General features: G+C 34.4%; 1 protein-coding gene across 1 annotated transcript in view; it reads right to left on the bottom strand.

Moving 5' to 3' along the window:
* The window catches only part of LOC149477081 (dynein axonemal heavy chain 1-like), a 78,215-nt gene that overhangs the window by 22,835 nt on the left and 28,714 nt on the right, over positions 1-26,666 (bottom strand). Inside the window, exons 31-66 of the mRNA XM_089711622.1 lie at positions 26,368-26,544; positions 25,971-26,094; positions 25,293-25,390; positions 18,798-18,870; positions 18,488-18,605; positions 15,855-16,033; positions 15,201-15,363; positions 14,221-14,331; positions 13,868-13,959; positions 13,109-13,263; positions 12,613-12,730; positions 12,118-12,321; positions 11,691-11,904; positions 11,242-11,404; positions 10,696-10,814; positions 10,206-10,411; positions 9,548-9,710; positions 8,944-9,104; positions 8,236-8,451; positions 7,940-8,034; positions 7,636-7,774; positions 7,146-7,308; positions 6,565-6,734; positions 6,043-6,264; positions 5,398-5,559; positions 4,845-5,022; positions 4,436-4,566; positions 4,249-4,354; positions 3,766-3,920; positions 3,136-3,324; positions 2,401-2,530; positions 1,889-2,036; positions 1,464-1,567; positions 1,048-1,124; positions 837-904; positions 350-479 (exon numbers count right to left, since the gene is read on the bottom strand). Of these exons, the coding sequence (XP_089567748.1) occupies positions 350-479; positions 837-904; positions 1,048-1,124; positions 1,464-1,567; positions 1,889-2,036; positions 2,401-2,530; positions 3,136-3,324; positions 3,766-3,920; positions 4,249-4,354; positions 4,436-4,566; positions 4,845-5,022; positions 5,398-5,559; positions 6,043-6,264; positions 6,565-6,734; positions 7,146-7,308; positions 7,636-7,774; positions 7,940-8,034; positions 8,236-8,451; positions 8,944-9,104; positions 9,548-9,710; positions 10,206-10,411; positions 10,696-10,814; positions 11,242-11,404; positions 11,691-11,904; positions 12,118-12,321; positions 12,613-12,730; positions 13,109-13,263; positions 13,868-13,959; positions 14,221-14,331; positions 15,201-15,363; positions 15,855-16,033; positions 18,488-18,605; positions 18,798-18,870; positions 25,293-25,390; positions 25,971-26,094; positions 26,368-26,544 (5,221 nt within the window). The remainder of the gene's footprint in view (positions 1-349; positions 480-836; positions 905-1,047; positions 1,125-1,463; positions 1,568-1,888; positions 2,037-2,400; positions 2,531-3,135; positions 3,325-3,765; positions 3,921-4,248; positions 4,355-4,435; positions 4,567-4,844; positions 5,023-5,397; positions 5,560-6,042; positions 6,265-6,564; positions 6,735-7,145; positions 7,309-7,635; positions 7,775-7,939; positions 8,035-8,235; positions 8,452-8,943; positions 9,105-9,547; positions 9,711-10,205; positions 10,412-10,695; positions 10,815-11,241; positions 11,405-11,690; positions 11,905-12,117; positions 12,322-12,612; positions 12,731-13,108; positions 13,264-13,867; positions 13,960-14,220; positions 14,332-15,200; positions 15,364-15,854; positions 16,034-18,487; positions 18,606-18,797; positions 18,871-25,292; positions 25,391-25,970; positions 26,095-26,367; positions 26,545-26,666) is intronic.

Here is a 26,666-nt window from a genome sequence, read left to right as displayed (position 1 = left end):
TATATTATCATGCAGGGCGTGTGTAACATGACGCATCTTTTATTCACTGTAATTATAGTAGGATATCGTATGTATAATAGATAATATGTAAATGCGAAGATGTGTTTGTCGACGCACCTGTGCGCGTGTTCATGTATGTGTGCGACTATTCACGTCTGTTTGTATGTGTGTGCAGTTACCATGGCGCGTGCGCGTTACCATGTACACTGTGGATATTATTTACGCGACATTGAATATAATAAGTGTTTATTATATTCAATGTCGCGTAAATAATATCCATGGTACAGTCTGTGCGTGCTTGTATTTGTGTGTGCGTATCGTGCACGTGTGTGTGTGTATGTGTGTTCACCATGGCGCGTATCCACTTGTTGGCCTGCGTCTGCGGGTCGATGATGAGCGGCCAGCGGCGCGAGTTGGACATCAGCACGGCCGACTCCACCGACAGCGGGTCGCGCGGCAGACCGTACATCTGCCAGTTCCTTGTGTATGAGAGAAAAAGAATACTTTCTATAGTAACAATAGCATGAGAAAATAAAATCTTTTGTGGTCGTATACAAAACGAAATCTTTTCAATGAGATACAGTAATATACGAATCATTCGGCAGGTAGCAAAATTCGAACCAATGTTGTAATCTTCTAAAAATGTAATTTGATGCCAGATCATTGAGTGTGTTGTCCGATTTGACAATAATTTTACTTAGCTTATTTCATTAACTCAAACTAGGAATATAATATAAACATTACATCCATCCATCCTTACAAACTCTCATTGTATGACTTAGGATGATAAACAAACTGCAAGAACTTTAAAATAATAACACAATAGAAAATAAAACCTTATCAAGACAGCATCTCCAAGAATCGATAGTGGTGTGCCGCCGTGCGTGTGAGGCACCTCCACTTCCTGTTCAAGATAAAATAACAAACGACGACGTAGTGTATTTCTGTTTTAAAATATTAAATTGTTTGACAAGGTTAAAAAGAAAGACTTTCTATGGTCTAAACATAGACATAATCACCTGAAGCTATATAAAACCAAAATATTACCTCCATATGTTTTATCCATTCAGCCAATAATTCTCGTCGATATTCATCCGTGAATGGAGTGATGTAACCGACAGCACCTGGATATTGTACAAAAGTATACTTAAGAGTAATAACGATTTAATTAATTATTAAATTCAAATTCATTTATTATCAGAACGTCATAGGTTCACTTTTTAGTAATTTCTTAATTACTATGTTAGTAGATTACATTAAAAAAGGACCTTTAACTAAGGGTTAGAAAATGATGAAGAATTCCTAAAATTTTCAATTAAATATTTTTCATCACTTTTCCAAACGATAAAGACAAACACTCAAATAATAATCAAACTAATTTTTCCTAAAACGGAAATACGTATTCGTATGCTAGGTAGTATTGATGTAGGTCATGGCAAAAAATACATAAATGTTAAACTAACAAGCACTTATCAGTATATCCCCCATCAGGTTCACGATGGCTACGTCCAACTCTTTGATAGTTCTGATCCAACGAACCCGCTCGCTCGACAGACCGTTTAGAAGTCTACAGAAAGAAAGTGTAAAATTGACAGATATCATGAAACTGATTATACCGCAGAAGTTTATTAGGCTGCTTTGACCTATAGTTAAGAATCAGTTGACGATACAATTCTGTATATTGATTTATTAAATTATTGTGGTACTATAAAACAAGTTACCGTTAATAAATGCAACGGCATTAACGGTGACATGATGATAACGAAATCTATTTTTCTGAGCATAAACTCTAAAACATTTTTCATGCCAAAGTTTTAATTTCTGTAAAACTTTTTTATCCTCATCAATTCCTTGGCATCAATAATCAAGTCGCCAAAATTATTATTACCTGTTAGCACGATCCATCCTCGCCAAACACTGGTTGATATCTTCTTCCATCTTCCTCTTTTCTTCTTCTTTCTCCTGCAGGTACGCGTTGAGTTTCGCGATACCTTCTAGTAAAGCTTGCATCTTGGCCTTTGCGTTCGCGAGCATTGCTAAAAAGGACATAAATTTACAAAATTTCGTTCCCAAAGCAGATGTAAATTTGTCATTGTAAACTTTTAGCGATTTTTTGTATTAAAACATTTTCTTACTATCTATTGTGCTTGACTACAAATTTAGTTAAAGTATTTTTTTAATACTTGATTGTATAATTACATTGCTTCAATCTGTAATGTTTCTCTCTCGTACGACTCAGAAGCTCCATGCAATTCGAAAACAATTGAAAACGCAGTATGACCTCGTAAAAGGATTTCATCAAATAGCAATAGACCACGACAACTGCCATTTCCTTCTTCCCCATCTTTCAATCGAAAATAAATCAAATATTAATAATCAAGTAAACCTAAATAAACATACCCTCAACAGCAGCAAGTTCTTTAGTAGCACGTTCGAGCGCCTCCTTTTTGGGCGCGACCGCCTTGTTGACATGATAGAACTTGTACATCGCGTGCACCCACATGCATAGCGACATGCACGCTTTTGACACCTGGTAGATGAAGAAACAAATAAAACAAAAAATGTGTGCGTGCACTAGTGTACACACGTAAGAAGTGAAACTTCTGACCTTATTTTTCAAAAAATAATTTACTATATGCAACTTTACAGAAATACGTTGAATCATAGTGGTAGGGATAAGAAAAAGATGGCGCGTAACGGAAAAATGTCACGCGTAACGAAAAAATGTTACACTAAATTTTTTTCCAGCCCCGATAAAGAAGTTTCACTTCAATAATTATTCTTTCTTCTGTATATTATTTTGATAAATAATATTTCGACAAGTAAAACATGGTACAGTTGAAATAGTAGGAAAATTTTATGACTGTAATATATAATTAATTTGTATGCGATCTACATTGCAGCTAGCGATAAGTACTAAATATTGAAGTCTTTATAAAGAAAATATGAGCAATTTCCGAACACTGTAAAAAGCAATGATCTATAAACGTTGAAAATGTTTCTAGATTATTTCTTAATAGATTGTATTAAGCCGTGTGACAATTTCCTCATATTCCATGAAAATTGTCACAACATTGTAAAATTCCTATAATCTCAAACGTACTAGCCAATTCCAATTTCCACACTAATCCTTACCTTGGAAATCTTCATCGGCTCATAATTAGGGTCGACGACGAACCGCTTGAGCTTCTTGATCATGTCCTCCGTGATGGACTCCTTGTCGAACTTCATCAGTGAGTCGAGGAAGGCACTCGGGTCCGAGAGCATCGCGGAGCCGGGCTTCCAGTAATTAAGGACTTTCTCACCAAACGAGGCGCCAGGCTCCTGCGATTGAAGTGTGCCGTTATAGGCTACGCGAAGTTACAATCATTTGTCAAGGGAGACTATTATTTTTGTCGAATGAACGCTTTATTTAACTGTTGTATTTTAAAAGTTGTTTTTAGCAATACCTGTGAAAATAATACGTATGGCGTATAGCCTATAAAAAGGAAGAATAGAAAAAGGTAAATAAAGAAATAACTTTAAATAATAAACTCGTTATCAATCAAATACAAATTTTAACTTTATTTAACTTGTTTAAAAAAATCTATATATGTATATATATATATATATATATATATATATATATATATATATATATATATATATATATATAGATATATATATATATATAAGATCAGTTGAAAGGAATTTTGGTTGAAAACAAATATTGCAAATCAAAGTTTTTCATCAAAACAAGTTTTCTTATATTATTTATTACGTTACCTTGATCGGCTTAATATCGAACACGACGCAGAGCGACTCTATGACAAGCACGACTCCGGCGGGCGGCTTCTTCATCGCCTTCACCTCCACTACGTCGTTGCGGTTCAGCTCCTGCAGCGCTTTCTCCGCCGCGCGCAGCGCTGGCATCGCTTCGTCTGGACGCATGCATTATGCATTTCTTATAACTTTGTTCATAAAAAACTGAAGTCCCATGTCCCCAAGTGGGGTAAGGGGCAGATGCATTATGCATACATCTGTTTCACTGATCGATTTTTCTTTAGGGACCTTTAGACCGGGACATTTTCATGACAAAAAGGTAATAAAGAAGTTTCACCTCTTACGTGTGTACACTAGTACACGCTCACATTTTTTTTATTCTATAACCACTTCAAAATGTAGCTCTAATATAATTTATTATGTACATTGAGAAACATCCAAGTTCTGAATATTTCTGACTAAATATTTCAATGAATTATTTTATACCTAAGTCTCTTTGCGCATCTTCCGCCATCGCCGTGGTTTCTTTTGCCATTTTTTCAGCAATTGCTTGTTCTTTTTCTACTTTTATTCTTGCTTCTTCTGCTATGGCCTGTGAAATATCATTAAATTAAATTTAGTTAGTATCTCCTATCACGACACTATTATTCTTAAGTTTTATTATTTTACTAACAGTATCAATAGCAATCTGGTCGATCACTTTCTTCGTCTCTTCTGCCGCTCTTTCCATTAACGGCTTCAACTCCGCCAGTTCTATTTGCAATTGTTTCACTTCCACTTCGGTTTGATTCAATTTGTTTAATCCTGAAAATAAGCTCGGTTTATTAATATCAGACATTTGTGTGCTACTGACATTTTATGTTTAAATTTTGTTTAAAAACAATTGTTTTGTTTGTACATTTTCACTGTCATTTTATTGTAAAACAGCAATTGTAAACTATTTAGCTATACAGTTTCACAGAAACGGAACTTATAGAACGTACCTTAACTCACCTTAATCCAGCATCTTACAAGTCAAAGGATCATTTTCAACAGTAAACTATAACAAGATGGAAAAGCACGTGACGTAGCTTTTCACTTACCAGTCTTCAACGCATTGGATTCATGCAGTATCGCCTTCTGTTTCTTCCTGAACATCTCCGCGTACGCCGCCAACATCTCCATGTATGACATCGGCGTGACGTAGTTGAGACGGTTCAGTTGAGAGAGGAAACGTGAGCTCGCTTCTACCACGCTCTGGTGTACGAAGCAGCATACGGACTGTAGGAGTGAAGTAAATTGTGATGAAATATTTTTTATTAGAATTTTCCTATCCTGTCATAAGATCTGTTTACTTGTAACTTACGTTGATCTATGTTTATGTGTGTAAGTGATGATTATAAGATGTATGAATGAAATATTTCTGAATTCATAACTTAAGTATTTCATCTCGAAATTGACGACAGTGGGTTTGTCAAAACAAAAAAAAAAACATTCTTTTCTATTTTAACCTATATTTCTATGTTATCAATATCAAAGAGAAGACAATTTGAGGTTGATCAAATATTTTTTTTACTTTACATTCTGCATGCGGGAACAAAAACATGTCATACCATATATTTCATGCTACACACCAAATTAAATTAAAGCCCTCACCACCATAGAGGCAATAATCTCATCAGTAGTTTGCAACTCCTCCATATGATCGAAGAAGTGCGTCGCGACCGAGTCGAGCGCAGAGCGCGGCCACTCGCTGAACCAGTCGATGGTGCAGCAGTTCACTAGCGACGGGAACTGGCGGAGACGCGCGCGGAATATCTAACGTGTGAAGTAATTAAATAACCTTAATAGAGTTGCATTTTATAGTTATTATAGTCGAGCCAATTTATTTGACGTCTATCAATTTTATCTTCGAGAGGTACCTAACCTGCTTAAAAACATCGATTACTTAAAGTTAATTAATCGATGCGGACTTCAAACATTTGTCAATCGAACTTGAAACACGTCATGTCAATTTTAAAATTCATCAGGCGAATCCTGTCCCAGTAATATACTTTCTTTCGTTAATTTATGGAGCAATATAAGACGAGTATAATACACAATTAAAATATCGGTCATTATAAATATGTAATCGCATTTGAAAAAAGTTAAGCAAATGTGCAGTTCTAACAAAACAAAATATCATGTTATTCTATGTCGTCGTTACTAGGTTACGTTGTTGAATTTTGTTGAACTGTCAAAATATGTTGCCTATTAAAATGGCTCTACTATAATGCTACCTATAATATACGATGAACGCACCTCCCCCACGGGGCTCATCACGACCACGATGTGCAGGTTACTGCGCACGCGCCGCTGGTAGCACGCGAACAGGTTCCCCTTAGTGGCCGCCAGCCCCAGCTCCATGACCGCGTGCCGCACCGACGCGTACACGCGGTCCAGGTCCTCCGCCTCGTAGATGTTCGGCACGTCCCCAGAGCTCAGGATGTTGTTCAGGTCCTCGAGGAACGACTCCATTTTTATCTAGTGTTTTAGTGGTAAGAAATTTGATAAAAGAACCATAATTACTCAGAAAAGAGGTGCGAAAAAAAAAACTTTCTTGAAGTTATCTGACAATATTTTAATCAGATTTAAATATTAATTATTTCATTTAATTTGGTTCATTTCAAAATGTTTGTGAGTTTTATGAAGTACAACACAAAATAGGAACGGAAGTTTCTTTTGTAGTTCAGTAGGCAACTGAAACGATAGTACAGAAAAAAAAGATATTGAAAACAACACTATAATGTTTAAGAAAAAAAAAATCATAAGATAAAACAGAACCTGTGCATCAGAGAACAAAAACACGATGCCTCTGTTATCAGCACCAGCTTTCAGCATGGTTTGCTTGAGATCATCGCGCCACTCTGATTGGCCGTACGCTTTCGTGATCTCGATTTGGACGCACTGTAGTTCTGACATGTTGGCTGCCAGCCGAGATAGGGATTGGCGACCTGGATAATTTGTCAATTTCAAGCGTCAAAATCGTTATTGATAATAATTATTATCAGATTATCATTATTACTACTGCCACCATAATAATTTTTATCGTCATTTTTAACTTTACCATCAGAGTATTTTTCTTTATTATTATTAGTATTATCATCAAAATTAAGACTACCATCAGATTAATCACTATCACCATTACTATCACCATTTACATAATCATTATTCAATCTACTTCCAAAAAAGTCATAATTATCATCAACATGATAATATTAATAATTATTCTTATTGAACATCGCAATTTTTTAATTTATATTCACGCAAAAATACGAAATTGCCACAAAAACTAGACAACCACATCGAGAAATCAAATTCAAACAACTTTTATTTTATTGTTTATTATACATGTCGCCCCATACCAGATCCGCCCATGCCCAGCAGCAGCGCATTAGCCATGGGCTGGCGCATGATGCGCGCGAGCCGGCACAAGTGCGCCACCGCGTCGTCGAACAGCACCAGCTCGAGCGGCGCAGTGGACGACAGGTTGTACTCGTTGAGGTAGTGGGCTAGCACTTCGTCCAGCTACAAACGATTTTAAAAGGTCGAAAATTGTGCCTTTTTTAAATACCTACCATAAAATGGTATTCAAAATAAAACACAATAATTCGGCTTAAATAAACTGTAAACTTGGAATTTTAAGGTGACCTTAATAAAAAAAGTGAATTTATGTTAAAATGGCCTATATTCTATAACCAGATTTTATTAATTATTCAACAAAAGTTTTGTTTAATTTGTCTTAACCCCATAAAAATAGGTAAAAAATTGCGCATTCTATAGTTTATTAAATTACTTTGTTCCGTTTTAATCTACTCCTATTTAGTCCAGGGTGTTAATAATGCCCATTCAAACCTCATTCTGGTCAGTGATCTCCAAATACTTCTTATCATCGGCCCCGATGTCCATAAAGTCACCGAAGAGCATCAATCTTCCACCAACGACGTCACTGGCTTTCTTGCCAAACTCCGATTTGATCTTCTTGTTTAGGAGACTATATAATATGATGATGGAAATCATTAGTTCCATCATTTTGCTATCGCTAACTATGTATAAATTTACAGTTAAGTAAGATAGCAATGGTAAATGCTTGAAATTATGATGTGGGTAGTTTCAAAACAAAGTCATTCAATTCCATTAATAATACTTGTGTACGTACTTGACAAACCACTTGCGATCCTCACTGTTAACCAATCTATCCTGATACACTCGCTGGTGTTCGTGGTACCAAAGACGAATTACGTCATCTTCATCCTGAAACATAATGCAAATTGAAAGATGGGTATCAAAATGAATTTTTTTAAATAATTCAACATATTTTTTCATCATTCATTATAAAATTAGAAATATTATTGCCACCTCATATAAAACGACCAGTGAACAAAAAACGTAACTGCCTTTATTTTAAACATTATCCAATTTAATAGTAAAAGTGTAAAAATTAATTAAAGTAACCTTCACAAGATGAGGGTCCATCATCAAGATGCCCTGGAAAACTTTACTCAAATCCCTAAGGTTGAAGGTATAATGTGATTTAGTCGGAGTTGGCAGCAGTTCTTCAACGAGCGAGTTGAAAATATCAATAGATCCTTTGAGAAAGGGATCTTCACGGATGGAGACTTTTTCGAAGTTTCGCGTCCAAGACTTTAGTATCGTGCTGAAGATGCAATACTGAAAAGTGAAAAATATAATTGCTTTGGTTTAAAACCAGAATTAGGGTGTTTACTTTCATGAAATATAGTATGTGATGATGTGGGTACGCGGATTTAGTTAGGTAAACTTGGCCGAACGATTCACATGATCGAAAGTGACAATGCGTCCTCAATATCGTATTAAAATTTCAAAATTATCCAAATCATAAGGTGGAAAAACGTAATTTCAAGTACAGTTTCAATCATGAGACGTTCGCAAGATAAAAGACTGCGCATATCGTTTTGCCCCAATTTAACGGATGATCTACAACTGTTCCGTCTGTCTGTCTATCCGTAAAATTTTTGAAGTGAAACTTCTTTATCGGGGTTGGACAAAAATTTAGTGTAACATTTTTGCGTTACGCCGAACGCGTGACATTTTTGCGTTACGCCGTACGCGTGACAGTTTTGCGTTACGCCATAGAGTGACATTTTTAAGGTCATAAAGAAGTTACACTTTTTTTGTCAGCACCTTGCTGTTAAACTCCATCTCAGTGAAGGAGATATAGTGGAAGTGTCTCATGAGTCGCATGGTGACGGGGTTCCGCCCTCCCCCCGGCGGCCCCATCGCCGCCACCACCCCCACGTCGATCAGCGTCTTGAACTCGCCGATGTTTGTGCGATCGTACCAGCCTGCCCAGTATAGATATCATTTTTTACCATAGAAACAAGGCAGTTTTAATTTTTACCTTTGGGAAATATAGGAGTTTAAAAAACTATCTTGCGTACTAGCATTTCACAGTCGAGTCGAGACGCTATGCAACTTCATAATATATTTTTATTATGATCTTGCATTATAAATTGTTTATACAATATAACATGATGAACATGATGAAATATTTATTTTTTCATACGTACTACAAGAATAGACAAATTACGTTTCCATTTTAAGGAAGTATTAAACTTTTCCTGTACATTTTCAAATTCAAATTATTTATTGTATACCAATACATTTTTACATTAGTAACTTTATGCAGATATTGCAATACAATATAGGTCATAATATATTGCATAAACTGACAAGAAATTCAACCTATCTACGATCCCAGTACTTTTAACTATATCGTATTACAGACCAGAGAAGTCCATAAACTGCCTCAGCAGTTCGATGGGCGGCTGTGCACCGTACACCTCTAGCGCGGGCATGTTGAGGTCGTCGATGAAGAACACCTGCCGCTTGGTCGGCGGCGGACCGAACACGCCGCGACGGCGACGCTCCAGCTTGCTGTCTATCACGTCCTGTGTACGTGTGCGCATATAAACCTATTTTTTTTAAGTGAAACTTCATTAGGCGCGTAGAGAACATAATTTCAAGGTCGCGTCATGGCAATACCGCCACGTCATGAGGTAAGGCAACGATTTTGGTATCGTTGAATCTTGCCAAAGAAGTTTCAATTCTGACACGTGTGCTCTGCACACACGCTCTTTTTTCTTCTCTAATAATATCAATGGATGGATCAAATTCGAAAGTATGAGGAATATTGAAAACTACCGATAGGAGTCACGAGACAGGTTTGATTAAACATAAACTGTATTATATCAGATTAAAAAATAAAATAAAATTCATCCCTGTATTTTATAACCTTAAAGTGTCATTATCAGTGTTTACACGAATAGGTTATTGAAAAGTTAAAAATAAAACGGTTTTAAGACATTGCCAAAAATTATATCCGTTGAAACATATTAACTACTTTCACATAAAATTTTGTACCTACCCCATAAAAAAAATATTACCTGCGTCTGATTAGCGGACGTCCTAGCTGAAAAGACGAGGAATTCACAAATAAACTTCTTATGCAACCCCTTGGAGAGCTTCGAGCTGATGGTGACCGTCTTGCCGGTGCCGGTCGGCCCGACGCATATAACGTGGTTGTAGTTCGCGATCTTGTAGCCGAGTAATGCCGCACTGCGCACGTTATCTAATGTCGGCACTTCGATGTCTGGACAAAACACAAACTCTATTGATGATACCACCTTGATGCCTCGAATAGCATGTGCCTAAATAATTAATCCTTCGTCGCTAATCTAGTTTTTTCTTAAGCTTGCCAAGACATACCACATTTAGAGCTCTATAGAACAATTATTTAACTTTTACTGGTGCGTAAAAATAAGGAACAATTCATCATCACACGCACAATTCGTACTATATTTTTATTACAAATTGCAGATTTTCTCTCATATATTTCTTAAATAATGATCTCATATTTAAACATATAACACACACCAGCAAACTGCCATTCAGGGTCCACTTCATACTCTTCCAGATTTGCCATCCAGTTATACCAGTAGGGGTTTGCTGGCTCACCATCATCCGTTGGATCCGTGAATCCACCATCGTGAAGTCTATCAAAATTAAATATTCAATATCTTTGCCAGTATTTTCACGTTTAATGATTTTTTTAGCACTCCCAAGATTTTTTACCATCTGAGTAAATTTTGCAAAAATTCAGAAATATTATACTCGCTTTTTTAATTCAACATGAAAAATATTTCCTGTCCTAAATTATTTAAAGTAAAAAAATTCATATTCCTAGATCTAGAGCTGGTTTAAGCGTATTTCTGCATCTACGTCTACATCTACATAATATAACTTTGTCTGTTTCTACGTTTGTATTGTTGTCTTCGTATGTATGTTAGTTTTAGTGGCAGTGTCGATGTCAGTGTCAGTGTGAGTGTCGTGTTCTCTCTATGTTTTCGTTTGCGTCAGTCTATATCTGTATCAATGTTTTTTTATATTTCTATATTCGTATCTGATTTTATCAACACCCACGTGTAATCATAAACCCTGCCCTCCTTCGGGAAGGCCGGTTTAGTGCCGCTCTCCTCCATGAGGTTGCGCATGAAGTCAGAGAAGATAGCTCGACCCGTGTGGTCACACGTGGCGCCCACCGACCAGATCACCGCCCATACCACCCAGCATGGTGCTAGTTTGGCTAAACGACAAATATAACGGTAATATGGAGGAAATTGATGAAAGAAGCAGTAAAATATTTAGGTGAAAACAAAGAAAAAGAACTCAAATGAACGCAACTTTTAACAGACACAATATATAGAAATTAATTGCGTTTAAATTACAACAACGCCTTGTTATTGGAAATAAAATTTCGAAATATTTGAATGAAAGGAAAACAATTTGGATGCATATGATGACATCAAACTTACAACTTATTAAATGAGTAGCTGTTGACAAATAAAATAAGAATTAATATAAAAACTCACGCATCATAGCAAGAAAGGCTCCTCCTGGCGGAGGTCGGTCATCTTTACCAGTCAAGGGCCTCAATCTATAATCCAGTAATTCCAGAAACTTCAAAACAAGAGAGGAATCTATTGAGGCCACAATTTCGGTAAGTTTCGAGCGCAGTATCACTAAGGACGGGTACAAGTATGTCGTGATGAGGTTGTAGAGCGGTTTGCGAATATTTTCTGCGATCTGTAATATTTGCATAATATTTATTATTAACTTATGCAATACTCCATTGACCATTTCGTCACATTTTCGTGTGGTCGTGTAGCTTGAGTTAATTTTGGTGTATATCCATTAACCATAGGGTACTCTTGCTATATCTCCCTAAATAATGTTCAAGTTCTAGTGTAGATTAAATCTTTTAGTCCATGAGACACTGAAACACTCCCTATAACCCACCGGTGGCAGATTGCTCTTCATCCACGCGTTCACCAGCGGCTGCAAACCCACGACCCTCGTGTCCAAGTACACCATCCCACAACGCGACACCGTGGCTGGTGAAGCCACAGCCAAATCTGCTACCTCGAAGATCATACGTTGTCTGTCTGTGAGCTTCATGATTTCGCCGCTTGAGAGACAGAGCTTCTTGTTGTCGTCTAGCACCTGGAGATATGGTTTTGCTGCTCAAAGAGTAATTAAATTGGAGAATAATAATTGTCGCAATTTCTAGTACCCAATTTTTTTAATAAGAAAGACCGCAAGCTAAAGACAGTGGAAACAAATTAGGGCTTATAAATAGGATATAATAGGAACTGGAAAACTAATGATTTACGCACAAATGATCAATTTATTAGTTAAGAAGAACCATCTCAGTGCAATAAAACAGGTTGGTAAGTACAAATATAAAACTACAATTATTATGTTGATATCATATAAATAATATGATATACAAACAGTGTTCATATTTTCAATCCAAACGGCGTCCACTGGCCCATCGAAGATATACCATCGCTTGTCCGTGTCTTCCACCGCGATACCGGCTCTAACCAAACTCGATAGAATGCCATCCGTCCTAAAATAAGTTTTTATAAATACTAGTTAATATCCTCGACTTCTTTTACTTTATGATATTAATGTTTCAAACAGATGCTAATTTTAGGAAACAGATAAAGAAAAGTTTGCATTTCAGTTTTAACACTTGTAATTATTTTTGTTCTGAATACAGTATTTTTTTAGGCATTCAAAAGGCAAAGTTATGTAAATATTTATAATATTTTATATAAATATTTACATAACTTTGCCTTTTGAATGCCAAAGCCATAACTTTGCTTGTTTGAAAAAAGATGCATTCAGTCCAACTGCAAACGTAGCGAAAATAGTAGAAATGCCATTGTTATTTTCAAAACTACCCTCATTTTGATCAACAACAATGAACACAAGTTTCAATAACCATTCATGCGTCTGCAGATCAAATTCGCCATACAGCTGTCCCATAGTGATCGACTTGGGGTTCACCACGAACGTGTGCACCGGGGTGAAGGGAAACCCGTCGGGCGCTAGCTTGCCCTTAATAGCGGTTAGCGCGTCTCGAAGGATCTCGTAGCACTGGGGGATTTTTGAAGATAAGTTTTTTTTCTTTAATCTATACTAATATTATAAAGCTGAAGAGTTTATTTGTTTTTTTGAATGCGCTAATCTCAAGAACTACTGGTCCGTTTTGAAAAATTATTTCGGTGTTAGATAGCCCATTCATAGAGGAAGGCTATTGTTCTTTTTCCTTTCCAGTAAGATTGAGTTTTATAACTATTTATTTGCACAACAGTTACAGATGAAATTAAATATGAGTACCTAAAACCTATTATTTAATTTTCATATATTTTAAGGTATTGAAAGGCCGTTGAAATGTTCTGATTAATAAATCAGTACGGTCTACACTCACAAATAAATCTTAACAAAGTTAGAAATAAATACTAAACTATAAAATTTCATAACAATTACATTGAGCCGAGGAAAGCTAATCTCAGTTGTGAAAGTTTTTATAAGTAGTGTAGCGTGAAAATGTTATTCTTAAAAATCTATCGCGTGGGACTTCAAAAAGAAGCCTAAAAGTTGTATAGTAAGAATGTTAAACAGTTTTTCACAGAGCTTTTCTATTATAACTTTTTCCTTCAGTAGGTAAAAGTAATAAGTTTTTATATTCACTTCTTACCTTGGTTTTTCCTGAACCAGCTGGACCAACCAACATCAGACCATGACGCACTACTGTAGTTTCATACAGTTGTATTATCTTGAATATGAATGCTGAAAAAATGTTTTCATGAGAATGCTTACAGCTGATATATAAAAATGAGATATAAAAAGTACAAGAGTTAATACTTATTTGAATTTGATGTTCAAATACATAATAGAGGTAAAGATGCAGCAGATGTTGTATTATTTTTTATTCATTTAGAGAAATAATAAGATGCTTGTTATGATTGTCGCGCTCATCAACTAGTTGGATGTAAACTAAGTTTAAATTAATAAATAAACAGAAACACAATTTTAAAATAATAAACTTACTATACAAGTCGTCGTATCCCCTCTTCACAAGCATGTTTCTTATAGACTGCTCCATGATACCATAGTCCACTACTGGGATTTCCACACGTGGGAACAAATCCGATATTATACCTGGTATAATTAGGAAATATATTAACAACTACAGATATTCGTGCTTTTCCCTGTAAAAACTCAAATAAAAACATTTATTTATTCAATTAGACCTTATAAAAGCACTTTTGGATCATCATAACATTTTGCAACATTTACCACCGATTCGGAAAGCAGTATCTATGAAGAAGAACCGGCAAGAACTGCTTTCCGAACCGGTGGCAAATAACTTATTTTCGTATTTTAACGATTTTTAAGCTCTTTTAAAAGTCTTGTTCAATAAATTAATGTTTGCGTTTGAGTTCAACGAAAATTTTATGTAAATTAAATTATTTCAACATATAAGTATTTAAGTATTATGTAAACTATTAATTTTTATTCATTCGATGTAGTGTGTGTGCATGTAGTGAAAAGCTATATTTAAAATGAAATCTGTCGAGAGTTGAAAACAAATAAGAGTACGTGCGTAATGTTCATTCACAGTTCTTCGTTTGCATCTCCTTCGAAAGCCTAAAAGGCTGAACCGTTGAAAGAATAACATGTATGAAATTGTCTGGTGGTTTGTGTGCCCATGTGTGTGTAACAATAATGTCAGTGAAAACGCACACAAGCGCGTCAAGTTCTAGGAATTCTCTGTTTTGTTTTAGACATCTACCTATATTGTCCGAAGAAATATAAAAAAATACTGATTTTCTCTGTAAATTGTAACGATTTCCAGAATGCTTCTGTATATCTTTAAATTACATGAGGCTATTGTTTCTATACAATTGAAGACATTATTCTCAATTTATACTTTCAATTCTAGTTTATATTGTTATATCTAGAATAAATACACATTATTTTACACGCACTTTACGAAAAACTACAAAATGTCATTCTACAATATTCACCATTAAACAATACCAGATCGTCAGCAAGGAACTTAGGCACATTGACATCTCTCAGTGCCCTTAATACAATCTGCCTTTCATCACCATCTGGCATCTGCCGTATTAAGTTACCAGCGACCAGGATCACAGTTTTTACAGCTCGCATGCCGAAGTCGTAGTGATCCTGGTTTAAATTTACACCCGATAAATGTTATACATTTTCGTGTAGGATAAAACTAAGTTCACTATACAAATAATAAATAAACTAGATAATAATTTGTTATAATTTATGTAGATCATTCAATGAACGGACTAGTCATTCAATCAAATAGCAGTTTCAACCAGATGACTGAGACATATGCAACTTTTTAGGTAAATTTCCATCTCGTGTACAACCATTTTTCAAATATTATGTACTTCCAAAAAGTTATTGACTTGCGTTTACACCGCGTTTAGTTATGTAAATAGGTATGTCAGTCTACTAGTTAGTTTAGTTTACTACACTTAAATGGCAGACATTCCAAAAAGTCAAAACAACGTTCGCGTGTACACCTACGTGAGTTTTTCAATCTATATGTGTTTTTGCAAGATTGTATGCTATAATTCCCAATTACGTTAAATTGCCATAAGCTACATAATATTTCAGAATATGTATTTGTGAACAAATTTTCTCACTTGTGACGACAACTGTTCCGAGCTCAATCTAAAGGTAGTAGTAATCTTTCCAGCAAGTAATTTAGCTTCAAAGAATCCATATGAAAACAGTGATATTTCAGCAATTAGAGCATAATCCGGGACCATCATAGCTATGGGACGGAATAGGGCTTTGAGATTGTCCGGTAACTCGGTACGACCTGTAAAATATTTTAATAGTAAGTAATTTTTAGTCTTTAATATCGAAGATATGTGAAAATAGTAAGAAATTAAATAATTTTAAACGTTACATTTTTACATTCCAATCAATGAATTTTTTTTGAAATGAAACTTAAGACATCTCGCTCAAATTTTAAAAAAGAAATCACTTTTTCCAATAATTCATAATAACTATTATATATAATATAGGAGTACTTAATTTTTAGTTACTTAAAGTATATACATACATACTCTCATCTACACACTCACTCACAACAGACTACACACCATACCTACACCTACACTCATCACAATAGTATTTTGTTTATTATTTTAACGTATATCTTTTCCTCCTACTTTCTTACTCAATTTTCTTTGTCACATGTTTATTATAATAATTCTATTAATGGAATTCCTTTTTATTGGCGTATTGTTCAATTATTATGTAATTATTGTAAGAATAGCTGTAAGGAATCAGAAATAAATAAATAAATAAAATAATAAATAAACTTCTTTAGGCGCGATTAGAGTACATTTTCAAGGTCATGGCAATACCGTCACGTCACGGAGTAAGGCTTTGGTATCTTTGAATTTTGCAAAAGAAGTTTCACTTCTGACACGTGTGCTCGGCACACACTTTTTTAACAATAAGAACATACATTTTGAATTTATCATAATTACATTGTTACGTATTAATAAATCCATTTTTGAAGTGAAACTTCTTTATCGGGGGTGGACAAAAATTTTGTGAGACATTTTTTGCGTTACGCCGCGCGCGTTACATTTTTGCGTTACGCCGTACTCGTGACATTTTTGCGTTACGCCGTAGTTACTCGTGACTATATACATGTTATATTAAAGTGATCAGCAAAATCAAAGGGTTTGTTTTAATTCTAATTCCAGTGAATTTCTAAAAAAAGTAAATAAGTAATTATATCTATTTTTCTAATACTTAGGTGTAATAATGGTATTTATTTTTCTAAGTTATTTATGATTAACCTCACTTTTTGATTGTATTTTTCAATACACTAACACGAGGGTGGAATTATGGTATCAATTTTTTCTAATACTTGAATGTTGATTGTGGTATTTATTTTTCTAAAATTGTATTTAAAGTTAACCTCAGTTTTTGATTGAATTTTTTAAAACACCAACACGTGGGCGTGATCATGTTATTTATTTTTCAAGTTATTTAAGCTTAACCTCTGTCTTAATATGTATATATTATGTACTATGTGCGTCATTAATTTCTGACTGTTTCGAGATTTGGTGCAAAATAAAACAGTGTGTAAATAAAATTAAACAATTGAGTAAAAGTATAATTTCATAGATAACACGTTGAGAAGTTCCCTGTATAAATATATAATATACATATCTTGTATAAATACATACATAATATGCCTATAGATCTTTACTCAATTGTTTTATTTTATTGATTTTTTACAAATTTTATTTACACACTATTTTATTTTGCACCAAATTTCGAAACAGTCAGAAATTAATGACGCACATATTATATATACGTTTTAATATAGAATATTTTTTATTTTACAACCTTTACAACTTGATCATTAGGAATTTATTACCTCTATTGTTCGAACAAAAATAAGTTACCGACTTTAAGAACGTGCCGACAATGTAAGTAAGTACACTATTGTTTCTTAGAAAACATTTTAGGAGTATACGATAATAAATCTATGACTCACGTAAACACGTGTTTGCTTGATTGGTGTCAGGTGTTCTATTATAATTTTATGAATTCAAAATTTATAAGAATAAACCTCAAACTCTCTGTCCAATCAAAATCCGCCTAAGTCGAAATCCTTTATAAGCTGAAAACGGCAGTGGCCGGCGTAAATATTCAAATAGGTAGCGAGGAGCGAAGCGACGAGCATCTTAGTTTAACTTTTGAACTACCGCACGAACCGAGCGAGCGAAGCGAGCGAGTTGCATGTAAATATTTAAATAGGTAGCGAGGAGCGAAGCGACGAGCATCTTAGGTTAACTTTTGAACTACCGCACGAGCCGAGCGAGCGAAGCGAACGAGTCGCGGCAGTGGCCGGCGTAAATATTCAAATAGGTAGCGAGGAGCGAAGCGACGAGCATCTTAGGTTAACTTTTGAACTACCGCACGAGCCGAGCGAGCGAAGCGAGCGAGTTGCAGCAGCAGCCGGTGTAAATATGTAAATAGGTAGCGAGGAGCGAAGCGACGAGCATCTTAGGTCAACTTTTGAACTACCGCACGAGCCGAGCGAGCGAAGCGAGCGGGTTGCAGCAGCGGCCGGTGTAAATATTTAAGTAGGTAGCGACGAGCGTGTGACTAACGTATTTCTTTAATATTGTATATAGTAAATTATTTTTTGAAAAATAAGGACATAAAGAAGTTTCACTTCTTACGTGTGTACTCTAGTACACGCACACATTACGTGCTTACGGACTTTTTGTTACGGACATACCTGCGTATCCAGGGTTCATAGTAATGAAAACTGAGCATGACGCCTTCAATGGTAATTCTACACCTTCAAACCAAAATTTCTCCATTTTTGCGACTTGCGCTTTTTGTATGGTCACCACCTAAATGATAAAAATATTTACTTTTTAATAAATAATTACCTACACAAATTAATAAGTATAAATGTGCATAACATTAACTTGCTGTAATATTTTAACTTGGAAGGAAATACAAAACATATTTTCATAAAAATAACAAATGTGTAAAAGGTGCGTTAACTTTATAATTTTACAATATTAATTATTATTATTTACTTGCTGAGCAACTACTGAAAGTACTTCAATGTCTATTCTGTTGAATTCATCAAAGCACGCCCATGCGCCAGATCTGTAAATACCAATATTAATTATTATTTCTAAAATAACTAGCTGTTGCCCGCGACTTCGTCCGCGATTCGGTCGTTTTTCGTCATTCGTCGTTTAATAAAAATACGTGACACTTTATTTCTGAATGTTCTTAATTGTCTCTTATAAAATTTAACTACATTAAAATTGAATACTCTGATAAGAAAATCTTAAAATCATCGAAAATCATAGACATCGAATATCTGAGGAAAACATGAATGAATGTGATTTAAATTCTACATTTCTTAGTAATTAAAATAATAATCTAAATTAAATGTAGATTAACAGTTTGAGCGCACCATTATAGAATATGTACCTAAGTAATAAATTACGTTAGTTTACATAGTAACTTTACTAAAAACACGATGACTTTCTTTCGCGCTCGGTACCACAAACTAAACATGTTTGTGGTACGTGGCCCGTGTCACTTTACCCCCCACGAGTTCCCCTCCGTTGCTATGCGAAAATACATTCGTCGCCCTACTGTAGGAAAAATTGTAATACTGCGGCCTGGGCGTTATAACACGCTCAGGGAATTCCTGAGTGCTGATAGACTTCCGTCTATCGGCATTTATACCAATTTTATATTAATATCACCATCTTGAGGAAAAGCTTCTAATGTCGATTTAAAACGCATATATACGGATTAACCTGATGAATTAACATGTTCTAAAATTGTGAAATGAGTTCAGTTTTAAATTCGAGAAATATTGATTTCTTGTATTCGATTATTCGTCGTAGTCGAATACAAAATATATTTAAAGAAACTTAGGTTTGCCTTCAGGCAAAAGGGATCCTATCAAATGATAAACTTGACCTTGTATCTTAAAAGTAAGAATGAAAGGAGCATCTAATAATTGTTGAGCACCAAAGGATCATTTAAAACGCAATACTATAAGAGCTAATATTGTCTAAGAACTGTTTAGATTGCACATGTTCCTCTAAAACTTAAAAGTAGTGATTTCAAAGGTTCCGGCGTATCTTCAAACGAAAGCCGACTCCTTACTCCACTTTAAAGCATTACAAAAAGAACATACTACGTTAATATCGCCTATACAGAAGATGATCTGTAATCAATTGTGAGGTTATAAGCAAACCCACTTTTATATTATTTTGTCGGACCACACCACCGAATTTGTAGATTGATCTTCTATGTTTACCTCTAAGTCATTAAGACTATGTCGAAATCTGTCTGCAATAAGACGGGCCTCTCGCTATTCGTCCGTTTAAAGAGACCAATAGTTTCAATTCTTAATCTTTCATTAAACAAACTTATTAATCGTTCTTGTCTCAAATAATGGTAATATTCGCGTCCCTACTCTAGTCATTGCTTATGCTCATGTTCATCTTCGAGAGATCGAATAATATTATGGTGCACCCTATTATTTGTCAAACGGTCTTCATATTGAGTAAAAGTTTCAGAATTCTCGAGATAAAATATGACGATCGTGATCAGCTGTGAGACGTAATTCCCTCTCAGTGAGGGTTTCGGTCTCACGGGATAGTACAATATGCCATTTGCGATCAGCTGTGAGACGTTATATATACCCTCAGTGAAGGTTTCGGTCTCACAGGATAGTACATGCCGTTCGCGGTCAGCTGTGAGCCGCAATTCTCGTTGTGAAGCGGTTTCAGGTTCGGCATAACACATGTTGTTTTCGGTCAATAGTAAGCCTCTTATCTCTAACGATCCTTGAGAACTCTTATTTCTCATTTTCTTAACTTTGCTCGAATTTCGATATATAAAGATTTTTTAGGTGGCACTGATGCGGGTGAATAAAAATTAAAACGGACTAAGAGTGTTATAATCTCAATCATCATCATCAATACATATAATAAAATTGTGGAAAAGTGATGTCTGTACAATTAAAATATGTAGAAAAAAATTAGCAGGTGTTATTATTATCGAGAAATCGAGAGAAACCATTTTTTTCTCTTAAAAGCTCCCCCCCTCCCACTTCCCGAACTCCGATTGACCGTAATTTATTTTTCCTTACATTTTTATCATATCCTTTTCTAATGGGTTTCATCCTACTGCGATTTTTTTTTGTTTCAAAAATTATCTACCCTGGTGTATAGGTAAATTTTCCACATAAAATGTCCTTTAAATTATGTCGTATTATATTTTTAACCCCCGACGCAAAAAGACTGGTGTTATGTGTTTGACCGCTATGTATTTCTGTGTGTGTGTGTGTGTGTCTGTCTATGGCACCGTAGCTGGCTAACAGGTAAACCGAATTAGATGCGGTTTTTTTTGTTAGGCAGAATATTTTCCGACGCTGGTTCTTAGATAAAGTGTATCAAAATTGGTTCATCCACTTATTATACCTACATAGGGGTAAAAGTGGGAATGAAAAAAATGAAAGTTATAATTTATTTTTAAAGATCGTCGGGAAGTTTATGAAATTATTTATTCCTTTTTCTATACACTTTTCTTTGTCTAAACGGTTTAGTTACGTGCTCTCTCTCTCTTCAGCCTTTAGTTACGTGCGTGAGACAGGAAAGATCTAATTTGGATTTGTTTCTGGATTTGATAAAAACTGAGTATCGATTAAGCTGATCAGTGGCTACTGGCTACACCATAGATTATTAAAAACATCCGTTTAAGAAAGGAAGGAAATAGAATTTGCTCCTCTCCCCCCCCCTGGTTCCTAAAAAATAATATGACATAATTTAAAAGAAATTTTACGTAGAATTAGTTAGGCATTTCTTTTTTGATTTTCGATATTATATACTAATCATAATTTTTAATTACAATATGTAGTAACTATTTGGTATAGGTTAGGCATTTCATTTCTTGATTTTCTTTAATAATTTGGTACGTAAGTTTTTTAGCTCAGTTTAGTAAGAAATTTTAATAACAATTCTTTTAATTATTTATGGTAGTACAACAGTACAGTATGGTTGTACGTATTTACTCAATAATTGTATGTTAAATAGTAATTCAGCATGGGCGTAGCCACGGTGGGGCTGGGTGGGGCGCTTACCCTGGCTTTGATCTGGTAGGTACTAATTGTGAAGGGGAGTGGGCGTGGGCGTGGGATTGGGACTGAACGTGGCATATGGCGTGGGAGTGCGAGTGGGCGCGGGAGTGGGAGCATGAAAATAAAAATGATTTTTTATTGTTGCCCCACCCTGAGCCCATGGTCATAGGTCCCATAGTCACTATTCCACGCGAACGAAGTCGCGGGGACAGCTAGTAGACAAATATAATCAGAAAGCTAAGCTCAACCATAAAAGATAGACATTTATGATGTCGGGAGATATTTTTTATATAATATGGAGAACATTTCTTTCATACTTGATTTCTGTGTAGCTTTAACCATTAAGATACACGCATTAAGAACGCACACGCGACGAAAGCTTAAAAATGGAGTTGCTGCTCTACTCACGAATATGAAAAATAATTGTACCAAGTTTCGTTTAAATCCGTCGAGTAGTTTTTGTTTCTATAACGGTTATACAGACAGACAGACGGACAAACATTTTTGACGTCGATGTCGATCTCTAATCACCTCGTGATAGTTATTTAGGAAATATATTTCATGTGCAGAATTGACCTCTACAGATTTAATATAAGTAGGTATACATATATTTAGATTCCAATTTCCATGTAACGTTAAATTCGACTATATAATAACTAACAGACAACGCAGGTTACTCTCGTTTCCGTAAGTTGAGGCGGCTACATATTCGGTCCTAATAACATGACTTTTTGTGAACGAAACGACAGCGCGGTTTAATTCGATGGCAACACCATCAGAAAAAAGGAAATATTTTTAACTTTGAAAAAATATTATGATTTACACTATTAATACTATTTTAACATTAACACAAAATATAAGACTATGAGTGTGTAAAAATAAATTCAGCTAGTTTCACATCACACTTATGTTTATAATTAGGTATACGACATGAAAATATATTAATTACCAAGCAATAATCATACAGATAAATACTGAACAAAAGTATTAACAGTCAAAGTATATTTTTACTAACAACATGTAAATGATGAAGGAATAATAATTATCAACGAACTAACCTTTTGAGTCCTCGTGATCGAATTATTAAAACACGAAGATTTTTAAAAATGTAACCAATGAACACAATCAATATTAGATTAACTGTAATGGTGTCTAGTTTGACTTAAAATAATATACATCTACCCTCACTTTTAAAAATGTAGTATATTCACACGAATTATATAAGCGCACCTTATAGGGAAGGGAAGATTTATTATGGGTTAAAGAGTTATAGTAGAGCCATTTTAATAGGCAACATTTGACAGTTCAACAAAATTCAAGAACGTAACCTAGTAACGACGACATAGAATAACATGATATTTCGTTTTGTTAGAACTGCACATTTGCTTGACTTTTTTCAATTACGACTACATATTTATAATAACAATGACCGATACAAGTAATTTTAAGATTTCATTTTACTGATAAACCATTTTAAACATAATAAACAATTTCTGAATTTAAGAACTGACGTCACTACAATTTTGTGTCAATAAACCTTTTTTCTTTTTAAATACCAGAGACGTTACTCTAAAAATCGAAATCTGACATCTAGAATCGAATGCATTGATTACTTGTGAATAAAAATTATCATAAATCAATAAATTCGATTGACAAATGTTTCAAATCCGTATCGATTAATTCACTTTAATCGATGATTTTAAGCAGGTTACCTCTCTTCGAAGATAAAATTGATAAAAGTCAAATGTTGCCTATTAAATTGGCTCGACAATAAATAAATAAATAACATAATTATATTTAAATTATTAATTTTTAACATTGTGTTCAGTAGTGTTAACATGTAAATTGATTTGATTTTTACGAAATCTCATAGATGGCGCTGAATCAAATTTGTCTTTATAGTACTAAGATTCATTAAACAGTTTCTCTGCCCAAATTACGTAAATGACGTAGTTTTTATAGTGTAAAGCTAGATAATAGCATGGCTTACTCAAAAACAACATTTAAACATGAGTCTTTAGATTGTACGCTGTCGTAGTTCACGGAATACGTAAGAAAAGTAAAGGTTCACAGCTCCTCCCCCGGAGGTGATAGCATGATAATATGTTTAAAAAAACCTCACACGACCTGTTAGTAATATTCATGCAAAATTTGAAGTCAATCTATGCAGTACTTTTCGAGATTAGCTCGGACAAACATACAGACAAACAGACAAACAGACAAACAGACAAACAGACAAACAGACAAAAATTCTAAAAACTATATTTTTGGCTTCTATATCGATTATAGATCATGGATTATGTATTCTTTTAAAAAAATATTCAATGTACAGTTTTGACTTTCCTACGATTTTATTATATGTATAGATACATTTACTAATACATTAGATAATAACCGACGTACTTTATAAATAAAGCCAATAACTACTAGTTTAAGGATAACACTCAGCTTATTAAATAAAAAACAAAATGAATGAAAATAATGTAATATCTAAAATATGACACAGATTAGATGGTATAATTCGAGCGCGCAAATTCAAATTTTTCTAGAACGCGCGTTACTTTTTTTTCTGGCGCCGTGTCTGTGTCTATAGCTGAATATGTTATTTTGTTGCAATAATTAAAATTTAATTGAATGTAATTTTTTAAAATAAATAAATAATAATAGACTAGAGTAGATAATTTTTGAAACAAAAAAAAAATCGCAGTCGCATGCAACCCATTAGAAAAGGAGGGGAATATGATAAAAATGTAAGGAAAAATAAATTACGGTCAATCCGAGTTCGGGAAGCGGGAGGGGGGAGCTTTTAAGAGAAAAAAATGGTTTCTCTCGATTTCCGACAAAACTACAAGTCCTATAGAAAAAAGTTCAATGGCAAAGTTGTAGGTAATTAAAAGTTCTACAACTTTTATATTAACAATTTTTTCACATAACCTAAAAATTTAGGTGAAAAATTCAAAAAACCAAGTTTTTGGTCTTTTATTTCTATCTACTTCAAAATTTATTTTTTTTCTACGAAATTTGGTGGAAACTTACTTTATTATGTCCCAAATACACTGTAATTTATTTGATTGAAAATATTTATTTTTTCGCCTTATTTTGAATTAATACCAAAAAAACAACCTAATTTTCAATCGAAAAGTCACCCGTCAGCTTTTCTAAGCATAATTTTATTCGCATAAAAATATAAAATAAAACTTTAGCGTCCTTGTCATAAAACAAGGAATGTGTGCACTAAAACAAATGATATCACTGAGTAACTATGCAAAGACATCCAATATGCATATTTTTCTGTAATAACATATATTTTACAGGATCATTTAATGAATACAACGCCAAACGCAGTGAGAAGAAAATTCCTAAAATACATAGGTATTATATTTTAGAACTAAACAAATAAACAATTAAATTTTCAACTAACGCTGCAAGTCCTTTGAAGAATTTGCCCATCGCCATGAAATCGAGTTGATCCGAACAATTGAAGACTACGCATTGCACAGCCAATGCTTTGGCTAAATCCTGAAAACATTTATAAGTATAAAATAGTAAATACAATTGTTAAAGTTAACCAGGGAAGAATAGTGAGTGATTTTTACATTGTGATAATTTTCTAATTTCTGTGTTCACTATCACGTTAGGATATAATATTAAATATTAGAAAACAAATCCTTATTATTGTTATTCATACGTACTTTTGGATTCATGTTCGATTGTTCGTACCATCACGCAATGAAAGTGTTGCAAATTTATGTATATAGGTATTTTAAGAAGATAAAAAACCTTTTATTATATATACGAAAACAAATAAACTGAAATATAGTGGAAATATTGTAGGTTGCTCATTGAAGCCACGTGTAGAAATATTATTGCAATGGGTCAAGTTGCAAGGTAGAACTTATACTAAATAATATTATGAAACAATTGCATTTTAATCTCTTATGTTTCATACGTTTAGACTTAAGAGTTGAGAGGGAGAGAAAGCTGCATTATATTATGAAGTTTTCATTCATAATTTGGTAAATATGTTATGATATGTTTTGAAATAGTGATCTACCGTCAAATACAATTAAAAAAAGTCATATAAAAACAGGCGACAAACCTTAGTGGTCTCAGTTTTGCCAGTGCCGGCGGGGCCTGCAGGCGCTCCGCCAAACTTCAAGTGCATCGCGCACATGAGGGTGAGGTAACAACGGTCCGTTAGAGGCGTGATTACGAGTCGACCGCTGAAAGGTAATTTTTTGAAGTGAAACTCCTTTAGGCGCGTTGAGAGTAAAATTTCACGTTATAGCAATACCGTCATGTCATGGAGTAAGACGACGTTTTTGAAAATAATAATATAACAGTTTTGTTTTAATTTAACTTGTTTTATTATAACTCGAATTAACTTTTTAACTTTTAGTAATGACATCTGTTACAATACGGGATTTGTTGGGAAACGTTAAAATTTACACAAAACATCTTAATATTCTTTCAAAAAATTATCACATTTTGCACACCTGTTGCCCAAATATTCATTCTGATAAGTAAACACAGAGTTGAGAGCGCGCACGTCGCAATAGTTTTGGCTAAACTGCCGATAAAACATGGAAGTGTCCAGACGATTCTCGTCCTGGTATATTTCTGGCAATTCCCCCTCTTCCAGGGGATAGAAGTCCTTTATCATCTGGTAGTATCTAGAAAAGGTTGGCATTTATTGTTAGCATGTATTAGCAGTTGCTTTCATATTATTATCATCATTGATCCTTTGCCTGGAAATTTTTATGCTTTCATTTATTGCTTTCAAATCAAATATATT

The sequence above is a fragment of the Colias philodice genome, chromosome 26 (assembly GCF_061535455.1).
Source record: "Colias philodice isolate Cphi_HAF_F1 chromosome 26, ilColPhil1 Martin Lab GWU primary, whole genome shotgun sequence".
Classification (NCBI taxonomy): domain Eukaryota; kingdom Metazoa; phylum Arthropoda; class Insecta; order Lepidoptera; family Pieridae; genus Colias; species Colias philodice.
This window is presented reverse-complemented; position numbering and strand designations above follow the sequence as displayed.